Source organism: Penicillium psychrosexuale (assembly GCF_028828465.1).
Source record: "Penicillium psychrosexuale strain IBT 29551 chromosome Unknown utg000003l, whole genome shotgun sequence".
In the NCBI taxonomy this organism is placed as follows: domain Eukaryota; kingdom Fungi; phylum Ascomycota; class Eurotiomycetes; order Eurotiales; family Aspergillaceae; genus Penicillium; species Penicillium psychrosexuale.
Genome location: NW_026643188.1, coordinates 4,870,614 through 4,886,086, shown reverse-complemented (window position 1 = coordinate 4,886,086; position 15,473 = coordinate 4,870,614). Strand labels below are relative to the sequence as shown.

General features: G+C 47.7%; 6 protein-coding genes across 6 annotated transcripts; 4 read left to right on the top strand and 2 right to left on the bottom strand.

Annotated features, from left to right (window-relative positions):
• Positions 1 to 114: 114 nt before the first annotated feature.
• N7518_005701 (uncharacterized protein) lies at positions 115 to 3,245 on the top strand (the record flags this gene model as incomplete). Its single annotated transcript, XM_057186628.1, has 10 exons — positions 115 to 180; positions 225 to 400; positions 445 to 805; positions 857 to 913; positions 961 to 1,115; positions 1,238 to 1,327; positions 1,375 to 1,549; positions 1,600 to 1,963; positions 2,010 to 2,320; positions 2,373 to 3,245. 10 exons carry the CDS (start codon positions 115 to 117, stop codon positions 3,243 to 3,245), a joined length of 2,628 nt encoding a protein of 875 aa, XP_057043398.1.
• A 699-nt stretch (positions 3,246 to 3,944) lies between these two features.
• Positions 3,945 to 5,226, top strand: N7518_005700 (alkene reductase; the record flags this gene model as incomplete). Its single annotated transcript, XM_057186627.1, has 3 exons — positions 3,945 to 4,163; positions 4,241 to 4,571; positions 4,619 to 5,226. 3 exons carry the CDS (start codon positions 3,945 to 3,947, stop codon positions 5,224 to 5,226), a joined length of 1,158 nt encoding a protein of 385 aa, XP_057043397.1.
• Positions 5,227 to 5,312: 86 nt separating this feature from the next.
• On the bottom strand, positions 5,313 to 7,864 carry N7518_005699 (uncharacterized protein; the record flags this gene model as incomplete). Its single annotated transcript, XM_057186626.1, has 2 exons — positions 5,313 to 7,639; positions 7,690 to 7,864. 2 exons carry the CDS (start codon positions 7,862 to 7,864, stop codon positions 5,313 to 5,315), a joined length of 2,502 nt encoding a protein of 833 aa, XP_057043396.1.
• Positions 7,865 to 8,493: 629 nt separating this feature from the next.
• N7518_005698 (Major facilitator superfamily domain general substrate transporter) lies at positions 8,494 to 10,237 on the bottom strand (the record flags this gene model as incomplete). Its single annotated transcript, XM_057186625.1, has 5 exons — positions 8,494 to 8,689; positions 8,736 to 9,127; positions 9,174 to 9,715; positions 9,772 to 10,059; positions 10,090 to 10,237. 5 exons carry the CDS (start codon positions 10,235 to 10,237, stop codon positions 8,494 to 8,496), a joined length of 1,566 nt encoding a protein of 521 aa, XP_057043395.1.
• A 489-nt stretch (positions 10,238 to 10,726) lies between these two features.
• encD (Fe(2+)/2-oxoglutarate-dependent oxygenase encD) lies at positions 10,727 to 11,871 on the top strand (the record flags this gene model as incomplete). The annotated part of the gene is made up of 3 exons (XM_057186624.1): positions 10,727 to 10,952; positions 10,997 to 11,475; positions 11,533 to 11,871. 3 exons carry the CDS (start codon positions 10,727 to 10,729, stop codon positions 11,869 to 11,871), a joined length of 1,044 nt encoding a protein of 347 aa, XP_057043394.1.
• Positions 11,872 to 12,329: 458 nt separating this feature from the next.
• Positions 12,330 to 14,255, top strand: N7518_005696 (MFS transporter; the record flags this gene model as incomplete). The annotated part of the gene is made up of 7 exons (XM_057186623.1): positions 12,330 to 12,520; positions 12,581 to 12,632; positions 12,692 to 13,008; positions 13,068 to 13,214; positions 13,267 to 13,634; positions 13,682 to 13,969; positions 14,023 to 14,255. The coding sequence occupies 7 exons, from the start codon at positions 12,330 to 12,332 to the stop codon at positions 14,253 to 14,255; spliced, it is 1,596 nt and encodes a 531-aa protein (XP_057043393.1).
• Between the last annotated feature and the right edge of the window lie 1,218 nt (positions 14,256 to 15,473).

Sequence of the window (15,473 nt, the reverse complement as noted above, 5' to 3'; positions counted from 1 at the left end):
TAGGCACATGGGATATGGTTACTCCATCTTTATTTCACTCTACTCCAACTATGGACAAAGATGGGGGTTAGCTTAGCGTGGGTATGCCGCTATCCGATAGCTTAAAAGGGAGGAATGTCTGAGGGGAAAGGCTTCACTACACAGCAAGACAATATTCAGCTACACCGCGATATGTCGAGAGTGAGTGTTTCCAATTTTTTCTTGACCCGAGCTAACCGAGCCAGTTTTCTTTGAAAGGGCGCACAGCACTGGTTACGGGAGGTGCTCGGGGTTGCGGGCTAGCATTTGCGCGGGGGCTCGCCGAGGCCGGCGCTGATGTAGCTGTGTTTGATGTTATTTCGCCAGAGGAAGGATTCCATGCAATCGAAAAGGATTGCGGTGTCCGAACTGCGTATTACAAGTGGGTTGACTGTTCATTTGAGGTTTCATCGCTAACAACAACAGAGTCGATGTCTCATCCCAGGAGTCTTTGCAAGAAGGGTTCGCTAGCTTCCAGAAGGATTTTGAAAACGCTCTCGATATTTGCGTTCCTTGTGCTGGTATTAATCGACATCTTCCATTCCTCGAGTTTACCTACAAGGATCATCAGGATCTACTATCTATCAATGTCCTCGGGCTTTACTTCACTGCCCAGCTCGCAGCCAAGCAAATGATCGCGAACAAAACAAAGCACGGCAGCATCGTGTTAGTCGCCAGTATGGCGAGCCATATCGCTGTCCGCAGCCAGCTATGTTCAGCTTATTGTGGCACAAAGGGCGCAGTCAGATCGATGTGTCCCGCGATCGCCAAAGAGCTGGCTGAATATGTGAGTTGGGCGCAAATTATTGTACGGGCGGTGATTAATTCAGTATAACAGGGTATCCGAGTCAATTCCATCTCTCCAGGATTCGTGAAAACAGAAATGACCGCTTCAGTAAGTTCCCACCAAGGCAGTGCACCAGGTTATCCGCTAATGGCCAGTTCCCCCATCTGCTCGAGGGCTGGAAGTCCGAAGTCATGAACGGTCGGATTGCCGAACCAGAAGATATCATGGGGGCGTGTGTATTCCTCGCAAGCGACGCGAGTTCGTACATGACCGGGTCGGACATTGTTGTGGACGGTGGGGTGACACGATGGTGATAAACATCTGCAGTGAAGAGTGGGGGTTCCCCCCGCAGCATCGATTTCAATAAATAGAGAAGATAGGAATGAATTAAGTGATTGTCAACCAACAATTGAATTCTATAATGTCACCTAGTGTAGACCACGAAGGCTACAGAATCGGCTCTGTCGATGCTTCTACTACCGTTGTGGTGGTGGGCGCGGGACCGTCGGGGTTGATGCTAGCGTATGTAAATTCCTTCTTCGACGGACGGTATACTAACACATTTGAAGGTGTAATCTTGTTCGCTTTGGAATCGCTGTGGTGATTCTGGACGATCGTCCCGACAAGACATCCACAGGAAAGGCCGACGGAATGCAACCTAAGACCATCGAAACATTCAGACAGCTTCGTTTGGCAGACCCATTGCTGAGAAATGGAGCTCGGGTTTACGACATATCCTTCTGGGTAGGACTTAGGTCAATTTCTGCTCCTGGATTTGGCTAACAAATTGGCAGGAGTCAACTGCCAACGACTCACTTCGACGCACAGGTCGCAAAGTCCACTACCCCGAGCACGTTGGTGCCTCCGACCCATATATCCTGCTAGCCCACCAGGGGATGGTTGAGGAGGTCATGATTGACGATATGGAGGCACGGGGTGTGTCTATTACGCGGAATAGCAAGTTCGTGTCTTGTTCGCCTGTGAATGGAACGACACAATTGGATATTATCTATGAGGATGTCATCACAAATACTGCTCACAAGATCAGAGCGAGTTATCTGGTTGGGTGCGATGGGGCTCGATCGAAGGTTCGATCATTCATCCCGGATGCTGAGCTCGAGGGCGAATTAACAAACGCGGCGTGGGGAGTGCTGGATGGTATGTCTTTTCAATCTCTTGACAGGAATTTTGGCTCACCAAATAGGTGTGATCGATACGGACTTCCCTGATCTATGGAGTAAAGTGGCCTTGCGGTCCCATTCCGCTGGATCGATCTTATGGATTCCGCGCGAGAAGGGTATGACTCGATTATATGTGGAGTTGAGTTCCACCGACGGGGAGCGAGTGGAAAAATCAAAGGCAACGACTGAATATGTCATGAGTCGTGCGAGGGAGGCAATGCATCCGTTCAGCCTAGAGTGGAAGACAGTGGAGTGGTTTGGAACATATGTTGTGGGCCAGCGGGTTGCGAAACGCTTCATGGATTCAGAGGCAAATATATTCATTGCAGGAGACGTATGTTGCACCGGATTGACCTCACATCACCCATAGTCTAATCAATATACAGGCCGGCCACTGTCACTCTGCTCTTGCAGCCCAAGGTGCCAACACGAGTATGCACGACAGCTTCAACCTCGCATGGAAGCTCAACCTCCTAGTCCGAGGACTGGCCAAGCCATCCTTACTCCGCACCTACGAAGAAGAAAGACAAAAGATAGCATACGACCTCATCAACTTCGATGTTGAACACTGCAAGGCGTTCGCAGCAGGCGATGAAGAATTGGCCAAGAACTTCGACAGCAATATTCGGTTCATATCCGGCATTGGAGCCGAATATGCTCCGGGAATGTTGACACAAGCGCCAACCACCACATCTCGCCTCCAGCCTGGAATGCTTCAGCTGCCAGCTAAGGTCACTCGCTATATTGATGCTAACCCAGTCGATATCGAGTTGGATGTTCCGCTCTTGGGTCAATTCAAGATCTACATCTTTGTGCCGAATGTTTACCGCTCCCGGGAATCGCTGGAGAACATCTGTCAACAGTTGCAATATATTCTTGCTGGTGTCAGCCTGCGAGCAAATCAGTCGTATGAGAAACATCCGCGGGGGCATTCTCCGTCAGATGAATTTGTTCAGGCTCAGCGCTACACTTCTGTCTCCAATGCTTTTACTTTCGCAATGGTCACGCAATCTTCTCAGTCTGAGTTTGAGATTGCTGATCTACCGGAAATACTGCAGGCTAGTCGGTGGACATTATATGTCGACAATATTGGTGGGCCGAGTTGTACTGAGAAGTGGTTTGGGGATTTGAACCAGGAGAAAATTGGGATCGCTGTTGTGAGGCCTGACGGATATGTTGGGGCTATTGATACTTGGGACACCGAACAAGTGGGTGTCATAGGGCAGTGGTTGCAGGATTATTTATCTTTCTTGGTATAATATTTGATAGGAGTAACTCTTTGGGCTTGCGTTTTAGAAATGAAGATACAAATTGTGGTCATCGACACATTCACGCCGTCTTTTCGACCTGACTTTTCCTCTATTTTGGGAATTTCTTTGTTCTAGTATGGCTATAACGAGGTTAGTCGTAGTGTTTCTATTTGTACACTTCTATTCGATTAATATGCTCTACAATGTGGACATATAAATTGCGTAGAATGTGGTACACATTATCATCACTTTCTTGTACACCACACAGTCAACCGAGGTATTATGCTCTAACTAGATAGTGGGATGAAGTTGACGAGAAGAAATTAGCAATTCGATCGGATAGAACCGAGCGTAGTCACAATCAATGAGATCAACAAGATATTAAGACTACGAGAGTTACTATTCAGGGGTTGATGCCTGAGGCGTACATTGGCGGTCAGGTGACCACCATATCCATCCCAAAAGGGTAGCGGAGACACATTCGAGGGTGGGGGAGCTCATTTTACAGTGGGGGTTGTTTTCTTTGATAGCCGAACCCTCAAGCCTCACCATCATCCCACTATTCAAGCAGATCAATGATCCCACCTTCAATGGAAAAGTCAAGAATGGAACCGCCAAAAATGGCATACCATGGCCCCTCCAAGCTATAAATATTACCTTAGCCAAAGCCAAAATGTGCCAATCGCAAAGTAAATATATCCTTACGAAATGGGTTCAATCGCAGTCACCGATCCTTTGTTCGAGTCCGTCCGCCTGGGTGCTCTGACTCTCAAGCACCGTGTAGTTTTGGCACCGTTGACGCGGATGAGAGCGAGCAAGGAGTCCGAGGGTGTTTATGTCCCGAATGAGCTTAATGTCGAGTACTATTCGCAGCGAGCTTCGGATGGAGGATTTATGTTGACCGAAGCGACTCCGATTAGCAGATATGTATGTGAACTTTCTTCTGTTTAGGCTGTTTGACCAGTTTGACCGGTTTGACTAGTTCGAGAAACTAACATTTTCAGGCCGCCGGATACCCAGGAGTCCCTGGCATCTTTACTTCCTCGCAAATCGCTGGCTGGAAGAAGGTTACCGATGCTGTGCATGCTAAGGGTGGTTATATATACTGTCAACTGTGGCATGTTGGCCGCGCAACTGTTTCCTCCTTGATTGAAGGAAGGGAAGTTCTTGGAGCCAGTGAGATCCCAATCAGCGGAAACGCACTCGATGGATCGGAGTACGCAGCTTCACCACCCCGGGCTATGACAGTGGAGGAAATCCAAGATACAGTGAAGGAGTATGCTGCTGCAGCAAAGCGAGCCCGCGAGGCCGGTTTCGATGGAGTGGAGGTTCACGGTAAGAATAACTCCGGCCTTGATGATGTGCTGTGACTAACGAATCAGGTGCCAATGGATATCTCCTTGACCAATTTCTCCACGACAACGTCAACACTCGCACCGACGAATATGGTGGCAGCATCGAAAAGCGATCTCGGATCATAATCGAAGTCCTCGAGGCCGTCACCGCCGAGATCGGAGCCGACCGCGTCGGCATCCGCCTGTCGCCCTACAATTATTTCCAAGATACGCGCGATTCAAACCCCAACGTTCACTGGCTCGCGCTCTCTTCGCAGATTGCTGGACTGCCCGAGGAATCGCGGCCCGCATACGTGCACATGGTCGAGCCCCGATTCGATGAGGTGATGGATGAAGCGTCTAAGATTGACTCCCTGGCTTCGGATAAGCCGTCACTTGATGTGTTCCGGCCGACACTGAAGAAGGCAGGGGTCTCTCTCCTCGCAGCTGGAAACTTCAACGCCGAGAATGCGGTTGTCAAGCTTGCCACGGGTGGAGCGGATGCTATTGTGTTCGGTCGTTATTTCATCTCCAACCCTGATCTGCCGCGTCGGTTGAAGGAGGGTTTGCCTTTGACTCCTTATGATCGCACGACATTCTATGGTGCTGATCCTGCTCAGAAGGGTTATACGGATTATCCTTTCTATAGCAAATAGATAAAGATAGACCGCACTTGTTCAGATCAACATGTCGGATTGGGAAACTACATATTGACTATCAAATACAAAGAATACAAAGACTATCATGACAATCTCATCAAAACTTTCATAGCATCGTGAACAACAGCCCACCGGACAGTCGCTAGTTGTTTAGCCATAGCTCCGGCTAGAGGGCGAGGACAATATTTGCCAGATAAAACCGCTAGCTCCGGTAAGCTAGGACAATTAGTTAGCATCACGATCAACGAAGACAGATCAGTATTGGTTCGGTTGTCGTCGGATGTGAGATTAGGTCCACGATGAAAAACCCAGCAGGCCAATGTGCATAGATATAAACACCAGGGGAAGTGGAAGGAATCAGCCTGGTCCCAGTCATGAAGACTCAACACCGCATCCTGAAGTAATGATGCCGCTTGGCGTGCAGTACTACAGGATGGTCCGGATTCCTCCTGTAGCCATCTTGTAATATTCCGCAGCGACCGTGCCTGATCGGCCTCGGTAACTGTCCGACCCAGGATCTGACACGCGCCAGCGACAATTTGCAAATCAAGGACCTCGACATTCAACGCGAGATACGCTGCATGGTAAAGGGCATACCCGGAGATCTTGAGCCCCGTGAACTGCCGAGGACTGGCAGTCTGAGCAAGTTTAATCGCCAGGCAATCGGCATCGAAGTCGACTTTCCACAGGTCATAGGACCGACCCATGCGCGGTGTCCAAGCCCCGACACGCTCGGGTGTCTCCGACCGTAGGGTTGTTTGATCGCGACGTTTCAGGTCCGCAGATACAGACATCAACCCATGTAGAACGACAATTCGAGCGAAAACATTCAGATCTCGAGGTCGGGAGACAGCCGCCGGTGTAATATATCCTTTCAAAACAGTCAGGAATTGCCTGTTCTCTTCACGAAAGGCATGCTGCGACCACTCTCGAGCAGAGGAGGCGTCCCAGACTGCAGGACCACACGGTAATGAAGATCTGATCTCGAACGCAGACATACAGAGTGACTGCGAGAATAACACTGCGTGCTGTGTATCCCACATGAAGCAGTGTATAGCCACTCTCTTACGCTGTTCTTCTTCCATAGCCTGTCGCCACATTTGATCCAAATCCCCTGACTGATTGACGTTGAACAGGTCGCGTATCCCACAGCAGTTGCTGCGCCTGATCATTTTGATTAGCACACAGTGGAACAACTGTGCCCGCTCGCGCTGTTTGGGACCAGCTCGCATCTTCCCGAAACAGTCTATCAGAAGCATGGTTTGTAGGACCCACAGGTCAGCTTGAGGTGAGAAATCCGGATGACAGAGTAGCTGGCTTCGCAGAACATCGTGGACCTCCACTGCTAATTGATGAGCCTCACGCGTACCATATGTCGCGCCCATGAAGATAATCGAAGCGAGGAATACTGGTGGCGCGGTGCTTGGGTCAAAAGTATGCTGGTGAATCAGAGGGTATGTCGTGTTAAACCGATCGAAGAACATGTCACAATATGCCTGGAGCGCCGGGAGTGTCAGAAGTGGCGATTCGAGTACCATGGGATGTCCATCTATGCTTGTTGGATGTGCCTGTGCAACGAGTGCTAGAATCCCCTTCCGGGCTTCTTCAGATATTCTTGGTAGATTCCTTGGAAGGTTAGGGTCCAGCGTCGCTGCACCAGACATCCAGTCCAGGTCTGGGAGACTGGGTACTGCAGGTGATGCGGTCTCTCCGAATGTTTCGCTCCTGTCCATGATTGACGCCATGAGTAAGGCCGATGGGCCATCGTATTTCTCTGCTCCTTCCGCAGAATTCGAATCGAATTGTTCCAAAATGGGCGCCGTGTCGAAACCGAGAGGGAGGTTGAATTGATGGAAAGCATCGTCGAGAGAGGAAACATCGAAGAGCCAATTGTAATTAGACGTCGCGGCAAATGGGAGGTTGAAGTCGGTTGCTGCTGAGATTAGCGTACGAAACATGGCGAACGAGCTGGCGTCATCCATACCAGTGTCCATTCCAAAATAATCCCCAATCCCATCCAACTCAACACCAAAAGAACCATCTGCTGCATCGAACTGTCCAGGCACTGGCTCAACATACTGCTCAAAAGGCCCAGCTGGCACCAACGAAGCCAGAAACGGGTCTGTGTCATCCATAGAGATCGACGTTGGATCAGTGCCCGAGCCAGGTGGTGACAAGGGAACATTATCATTAAAATACTCTACCTCATCTCGCAGTTCTGGCTCCTGACTAGTACTATTTGCCGAGATCGGGGATCGAGCTGCAGCCGCAGTCCTCAGTTGTCGCTGCGAAGGACGAACAACAATCGAACCGTCCTCGGCTCTGCGGGTTCTCTTTCGAGTCTTCAGTGTCCCCTGCCCAGGCCCTCCAGCTTCGAGATCCCGTTTCTGGTGTCGCTCCACATGTCGCGCTGGACCCATATCAGCACCTGCCTAACCACCGAACCTAGTTTATTCTTACCTAGCAAATCTGAGCGCTGAAAGTGAACAGAGCAACGCTCGCAGGTATACCCATTGCGCGCCTGCTCGTGGTTGAGCGCATGGCGACGCAGGTGCTCTGCGCGCGTGAAGCTTTTGCTACAGCCTGGGTGTTGGCACGGATGCTTTTCCTGGTTTTTCATGCCTGAGTTGCCCATGTGCGAAACGAGGTCTGGCTGTGCACTTCAATGTCTTTGACAATAATTTACTCGGGGCAAACGCCGATGTCTACTGATAAGCATGCGGGGACGAAATGACGCTAATTCCTGATTGGTATAATTTGAAAAAGATATGCAAAGCTCTTATCGAGACGATTTCTTTCCAATTGAGGTTTTGGCCACTTAGCGCTCTTCAATTTCCCACTAGGGCCGGGGGATTGCGGATGTTGGGGATGTTGGGGAAGTTCTCCAAATACCCCAGGGGCATCGTAAGATCTGAATACTTGATTTCGATCAGATAATAGTAGTCAGCCGCCTATCGGCCTCGATTTATCTTGCTTGAAATGATAAAAGGGAGGCGATAGTTATATAATGACACTATGATGTCGTTTAAGATGTCCCTTGTTATGTTATAACTTAAAATGAGAATGGATAATGACACGCAGTAGAATACCTGCCGATTAGTATAAAGCAATATATTTGTAAAAGCATACAGTCAAAAGAATAAACCGTATGGGGTGCTTTCTATGCATAGCCAGGGAAGTGAACTACACCAACTAAAAGATGACGGTAAAATTTGGATTTCTCAGCTAGGGCTACTTAGCGATATTATGGACAACCCGAAGATATCAAGGGAAGTATCTCCACTCAGGACTCTTTTCGCCCTCCTTAAACTGACTAGTGTCAGTCTGATCCTCTCTCAGTCTCAGTCCCTGTTTGCTATCTCGGCGATGATTCTCCATGCGCATCCAGCCTCCTAATCCAAGAACTAGGACTATGCACACTGCGTTGCAACAACAAGTTGCGATGAGAGTTGGCAGATACCTAGTCAGTTAGCGATACCCCTTTATATAATAGCAGAGTATCTCACTTTGGTGCGTATTGAGTTCGGAATGTGCCCGCGCTCAGTACGCCGGCAAAATTCCCCAGTCCTACAAAAAAGCCCGTATTGGCAGCTCGCGAGTTTTCGTGTACGTTGTTATTGTTGTGCCAGGCATGAACGAGACAGGACGGAATATATGATCCTGCTGCCATTAGGAAACAGGCAAAGTATGCTACTCCCTTGTTGTTCTGAACGTCAATCGCGATTAATATAATCATTCCGACGAATGAAATCGCCAAAGAAAAGACAATATGGAGCGTTCTTTCGCGGAAATAGTCGGAGGACTTGGCCACACATAGCAGGAATACTGCTCCGACAAGATTTGGCGCCACCGTCCATAAATTAGTCTTGACGACGGAATATCCCAATCGTTGAACGATCTGCTATCGTTAGCCAACGTTCGACAATACGCTCCTCGATACTTACTAAAGGGAAGAAATTCATTGCAGTGGCATACGCAACAGGGTATGTGAACGTAATCAAACACCACACTGGGAATTTCCAGTCGTTCCATGACTCAAAGCAAGCCTTGAGATTGAATGGAGTATTCACCTCAGACGAGGTATCACGAAGCAGACGTGCTGTCGCTGCCGCCCTCTCTCTATCAGTCAAAAACCATGCTTTCTGTGCCCCATCTGGGAGCACAAAAAACGCCACAGCTCCGGTAATTAATGTCATCGATCCTTCGATAATAAACAACCACTGCCATCCTTTGACTGCTGGGTGGTTTATTTGGAATACCCCAAAGGAGATTAGTCCACTGAATGCGGACGCTAGAACTGCAAATGACTGCATGATAGCCAGGCGGAATCCCATTTCCCCACGCTTGTAGAACAACGTGAGGTAAAAGGTAGCTCCGGCGAAGAAACCGGCTTCAAAAACACCTAAGATTATGCGAATCGCAAGTAGCGAGCCAAAGTCCTTAGCGGCGCATTGACATAGTGCTAGAACTCCCCACACAATAGACACTTTCATTTATATGTCAGCAAATCCAAGCAAATCTCAAAGGGTTGGAGAGTCACACTAATAGACAGCATGATTCTACCAGAAAACCTCTTGATCAAAAGATTCCACGGCAGATCGAACAACCCGAATGGGATATAGAAGAGAAGAATCAATAGAGAGTAGTCATTCCCCTTCAGGTGCAAGTCTTTCTCAAGACCATCTGTCTTGGCATTTGCCAAATTGCTCTGCCAATGATTGTTAGCATGTTTCGGGAACGCATATGCCGTCTTCTCGGCACTTACCCGATCCATGCAGTCAAAAAAGTACATCTGTGCGATGACAAAAGCCTCGAAGTTAGCGATAATTCCTGATAGGTATGTTTCTCATGCTAGATAACCTACCAAGCACAGCGTTGGGAGCACAATGAAATCAATTTTCCTGACATAGGACCTTTCGGCATCGCGATCTGTATAAGTGGTGGTTTCCCCTACGTTGACTTCGGGGTCAGCCACCTTCACTGTTGCAGTTGATTTTAACTCAGACATCATAATAACTATATTTTCAAAATGGCTAATTCTCAAATATCTAGCCCACGGGTTAGTGGACAGGGTTCTTATACTAAGCAATATTTCCTCTCTTCTAACCTCTTAACTTTCACATTCACATATGTACTACTAGTACAAAAAGCCATATCCAACCAGACATGACCAATAGCCATATCTCCAGATTCTCCAGATAGGATATGGTTTGGACTTTTGACCTTTGTTCTTCCCATGTCTTCCCCGCACGCCCTTATCGCAGCGAGCTAAAACCGTTGGCCCCCATTCTTGGAGCATTCTTGTCACCACCCCCATCTTTCATGGCTCATCCCAGAGCTCCAGCTACAGCTGGAGTAGCTCGAGTCGAGATGTCGGACTTCTGTGCGAGGTAGAACGGTCTTGAAGTAGCTATTTTTCAATTCCACAGAAATATATTGAAAGCAGCGCGATCTAAAAAAGCAAACAGAAGCACACCTCATCGGTTAACTCACCACTATGTCTCTACCTGCAGCTCCACCCATCTTGGATTTCTCTCCATTCTATGGAGAGGATAGCGACGCAAAATCAAAGTTGATCGCAGAAGTGCGCAAATGTTGCCATTACAACGGCTTCTTTCAGATCACTGGCCACCGCATTCCACTGGACTTGCAGAACCGTGTCATGAAATGCTCCAGGCGCTTCTTTGATCTTCCTCTGGAGGAGAAATTGAAAATTGACAAGAGTAAGATCCTTACCCGCTCATCGCGAATTCTGCTAACCAAGTAGATCTCACCACTTTCAACAGAGGCTATGAACTCCTCCGATCGCAAATGCTAGAAGTAGGCACCGGGCCAGAGCTGAAAGAAGGCCTGTACATCGGCGAGGAAATCCCCGAAGACCACCCCTACTATTTGGAGAAGAAACTGAACAGTGGCCCCAACCAGTGGCCTCCTACTGTTCCCAATAAGGAGGAGTTCCAAGAAACAACTATGGAATACTACCACGCGGTATTCGATCTGGCAAAGGATGTTTTGGGGGTCCTGGCTCAAACGCTGGGAGTTGAATCAACATTCTTCGACCCTCTCACAGACGGAGCCGTTGCAACAATGCGATACCTGCACTATCCCGCGCAGCCGGAGGACACAGACGAGAAATTGAATCGCGGCATCGGAGCGCATACCGACTTTGGGTGTATCACTCTCCTTCTACAGGATGAGGTCGATGGGTTGCAGGTGCTAGATGCGCCATCAGGCCAATGGCTGGATGTGAGTTATGACTAACGTAGTGTCTTGACCTTGGCTCTGACGGAGATTTATTGATAGGTCAAACCCGTTCCTGGAGCGTATGTCGTGAATTTGGGTAACCTCTTCATGCGCATGGCGAATGACAAATATAAATCCAACACCCATCGTGTGATCAACAAATCCGGTCGAGAGAGATACTCGATTCCGTTCTTTTTCAGTGGAAACCCGGACTATATCTGCGAGTGCTTGCCTAACTGTCGCGAAGAGGGGGAACCTGCCAAGTACGGTCCAATTACTGTGCAGGATATGGTGACAGCGTCTTACAAGGAGAGCTATGGCCGCGCTGAGGAATTCAAGAAGGATTTGGATTTACAGAAGGCAGATGTTATTCCGGTTGTTGCTGCGGTCGGTGCCTAGTGTTATCCATATTGCAATTTATTGAAGATTTCTACATATTTGATGCTCTCGTACCGAAGAAAACCCAAAAACCCAAAAACAGAAGTAAGAAAATGCAATATTAGCATATTCTACAGCACACAACACGAAAAAGCACTGAATAACCATATATTGCTTGGCTCAATCGATCGATAAACCTAATAGAGTGAAGTGCAGTGAAGCCGCCAAGTAATTGTCGGCCTGGTCTAAGCTGTTGTGATATCGTAGATCCAACGCGTCCCGGGCCCAAGAGTGGGATAGCACCTTATTTTCTCTCCACTCTTGGTAGCCGGATCCATCCGTATCAACCTGAAGTGTATGGACTATCAGACAAGATGATCGATTGGCAGCAACATCGTAGCCCTAAAAGAGAACGACATTTGACCCGAATATGTCTACATTGAGAGCAAGAAATTCCTCACTCAATTTCCAATTGCAAGATGGACGAAATCCAAGTCGACAAGAAGCAGATCCGGCCAACAGAGAGCAGCACTCCGGACTATGAGGTTTCTAAGCTAACGACTATTGATGATTATGAGGTTGAGGATTTCTACGGATCCTCTACCACTAAGGCATACCGCTTGAAGTCTGAGTTAGTTGGAAAATGCCTGGAGGAAATTGGAATGGGCTGGTATTCACTCCTCTCAATCTTGAGCAGTTGATTGCGGTACTGATATCCTGGCACTACTAGGTTCCAATGGAAACTCTTCGTGGTCACCGGTTTCGGATGGATAGTCGATAATGTATGCAAGATCACTGCTTTCCTCCTGAAATCACTCTTGCTAACATATACTTCGAATAGTTTGCATCACAGGGCATTGGAAGTGTCCAGCCCCCTATCAAGCAAGAGTTCACTGGTATCGTCCAAGTCAGCTACAGTTCCGTTGCGTATTATGTTGGCCTCATTTTGGGTGCTTCGTTTTGGGGTCTGTCGAGCGATCTCATCGGACGCAAGCCGGCCTTCAATTGTACGCTACTCATTGCTGGCATATTTCTGTGTGCCGCTGCTGGTTCAATGAACTTCATTGCATTCAGTGCACTTTGGGCAGTCATTGGAACTGCAGCCGGTGGAAATGTGCCTGTTGATTCGATGATATTCCTAGAATTCGTCCCAGGAAGGTGAGAGTTCCCGAGTTGACGATATTACTGTGAGCCGCTGCTAACTCAAAGACCTCCAGTCATCAGTATCTTCTCACAGCTCTTTCGGCTTGGTGGAATCTGAGTCAACTTATTGTCTCCTTGATTTCTTGGGTATTCCTAGCCCACTTTAGTTGTCCAACTGATGCCACCCCAGAAACATGTTCTCGAAGCCAGAACATGGGATGGTAAGAGCCCCATGATACACAGTGCATTCCCTCGCTAATTCCGAATCATTAGGAGATACACACTCATCACTCTAGGAGGTCTAGCCCTCGCATTTACCATCATACGCATTTTTGTTTTCAAACTCCCCGAAACCCCCAGATATCTGCTCTCCCAGGGAAGAGATCAGGATGCGGTCAACGCCATCAATTACGTTGCGAAACAAAATGGAAAGCCAGAGCCCCTGACGCTTGAGATGCTTCAAGAAATCGATGCCAGGTTTGGAAATACTCCCAGCGAAGGAGAGTCTAAGCGAATGTCAACGAAAGAAATTGTGAAGGAGAACATGCAAGCGTTCCGAGGGGAGCACTACCGTGCACTGTTCGCAACTCCAAAGCTCGGTAGACAGACATTGATCATTTGGGCCATCTGGTTGACAGTCGGTAAGTGAGACGCCATTCCTTATTATATCTCTACTCACACTATTCAGGAATCGCATACCCGCTGTTCTTCGCCTTCTTACCTTCCTACCTTGCGACCAAATTCACAGAAAAATCGTCTCTCTCCCTAACATATCGCAACTACTGCATCACATCGGCTGTCGGAATAGTCGGACCATTATCTGCCGCAGTATCGGTTAATACCCGCATGGGAAGAAGATGGATGATGTCAATTTCAGCCGCTGTCACAGGCGTGTTCCTCTTCGCATATGTTGGAGTCAACACTCCATCAGCTGACTTGGCATTTTCTTGTATCACCAGCCTTCTAGGCAATTTCGGTGAGACTGCTATCATGGCCGATGTCTAATTTCATAGCTAATCAGTGTCACAGAATACGCTATTATGTACGCGTTCACTCCGGAATCATTCCCAGCTCCTCATCGTGGCACGGCTTGCGGAACAGCGGCTGCGCTCCTTCGATTTGGAGGACTCGTCGCTAGTATTATCTCGTCGAAAACCGGTTTTACCACTGCGCCAATCTATGCGAGCGCGGCATTGTGGATTGTTGTTGGAGTTTTGTGTCTGGGATTGCCGTTTGAGACACATGGACACGATGCGCTATGATGGATAGGCCGAGAAGATGCTTTGGGATTTTTCGTATACCATCGTAGATTGGAATTTGGATAGATGGTTATACTACGATATTATTCAATCACTTGGGCTCAAATCATCACATTAATACATTAGTTACTCTATCATGTCTGGAGTCATACCTTCTTCACTGTCAATACTATGCCTTCCTTCCCAAAGTTCATAACCAATTAATTAGGGTTTTCGACATGCTATAACTAACTAGTAGTATTCTAAATAGCCAACACATAACTTAGGACCGTACTTGGTATTTAGAGATTACCTGTTATGTCAATAACATGAAGCTATTCAGAGATCACATGATCTTCCCCGTGAATTAGTTCAAATTAACCACCACCAATAGGAAAAAAATTAATTCTGGAAACGGCGTTTAAATGCTAGCTAGCAGAGAGTATTCAATTGATCAAATGCGACTGGTATTTAATTCAAACCCACGATTTAATTTCGATCTTCATGGTGACAGATAGATTAGGGGATCAGGTGATCTCGGAATAGTTTGGTTGGGTCGTAAGTCATGTGATGCGTATTCAGAATACTCACTTTGGGAAATCCACGCAGTACGCAAGCTTCAAAGGTGGGGGTTGTCCCAATTCATTTGCACGATAAGAGCTCTGATCTTTGCCTATCTTCTTTAATACCATAGCTTGCTCCTACCGACTCGCAGTCGAAGAAATATTGGAATTTATCAAAGCCTCATCTAAAGGGGGTGTCATGAGAGTGGGTCGGATTTGAGGAAGGGAAACTTTGAAGGATTGATCTCACGATCTACGATAGCTCGATATCATATGCTTCATGTTTGCATTGTTTACTTCATTAGATAGATTGTTTGCTAGATCGCTAAGCGAGAAGGTTCAAGGTTTGCAACGTTTGCAACGTTTGCAAAGTAGTCAGCTATATCAACTGGTTGCTTCCACTCTACAACTTGCTTCTTCTTTCTTTCTCCATCTTAGTTATTTGTTTGGATGTACTCTTTCTTTTTCAAGGTCGATCTGGAGCCTCACAATCGACACAGCTTAAAGTTCTGAACCATTTATTTTGAAGATTCGTGTAAGACCCCGAGACCGCAGCTACAGTCATGAGTCATTCATCTACGTGGAATTTATGTTGTGGCCTTTGGTCATTGCCTGCATATATAGCTGGCCACTGCTGCAAACATGGCAGATATCAATCATCTCGCTTAGCTAGCAAACA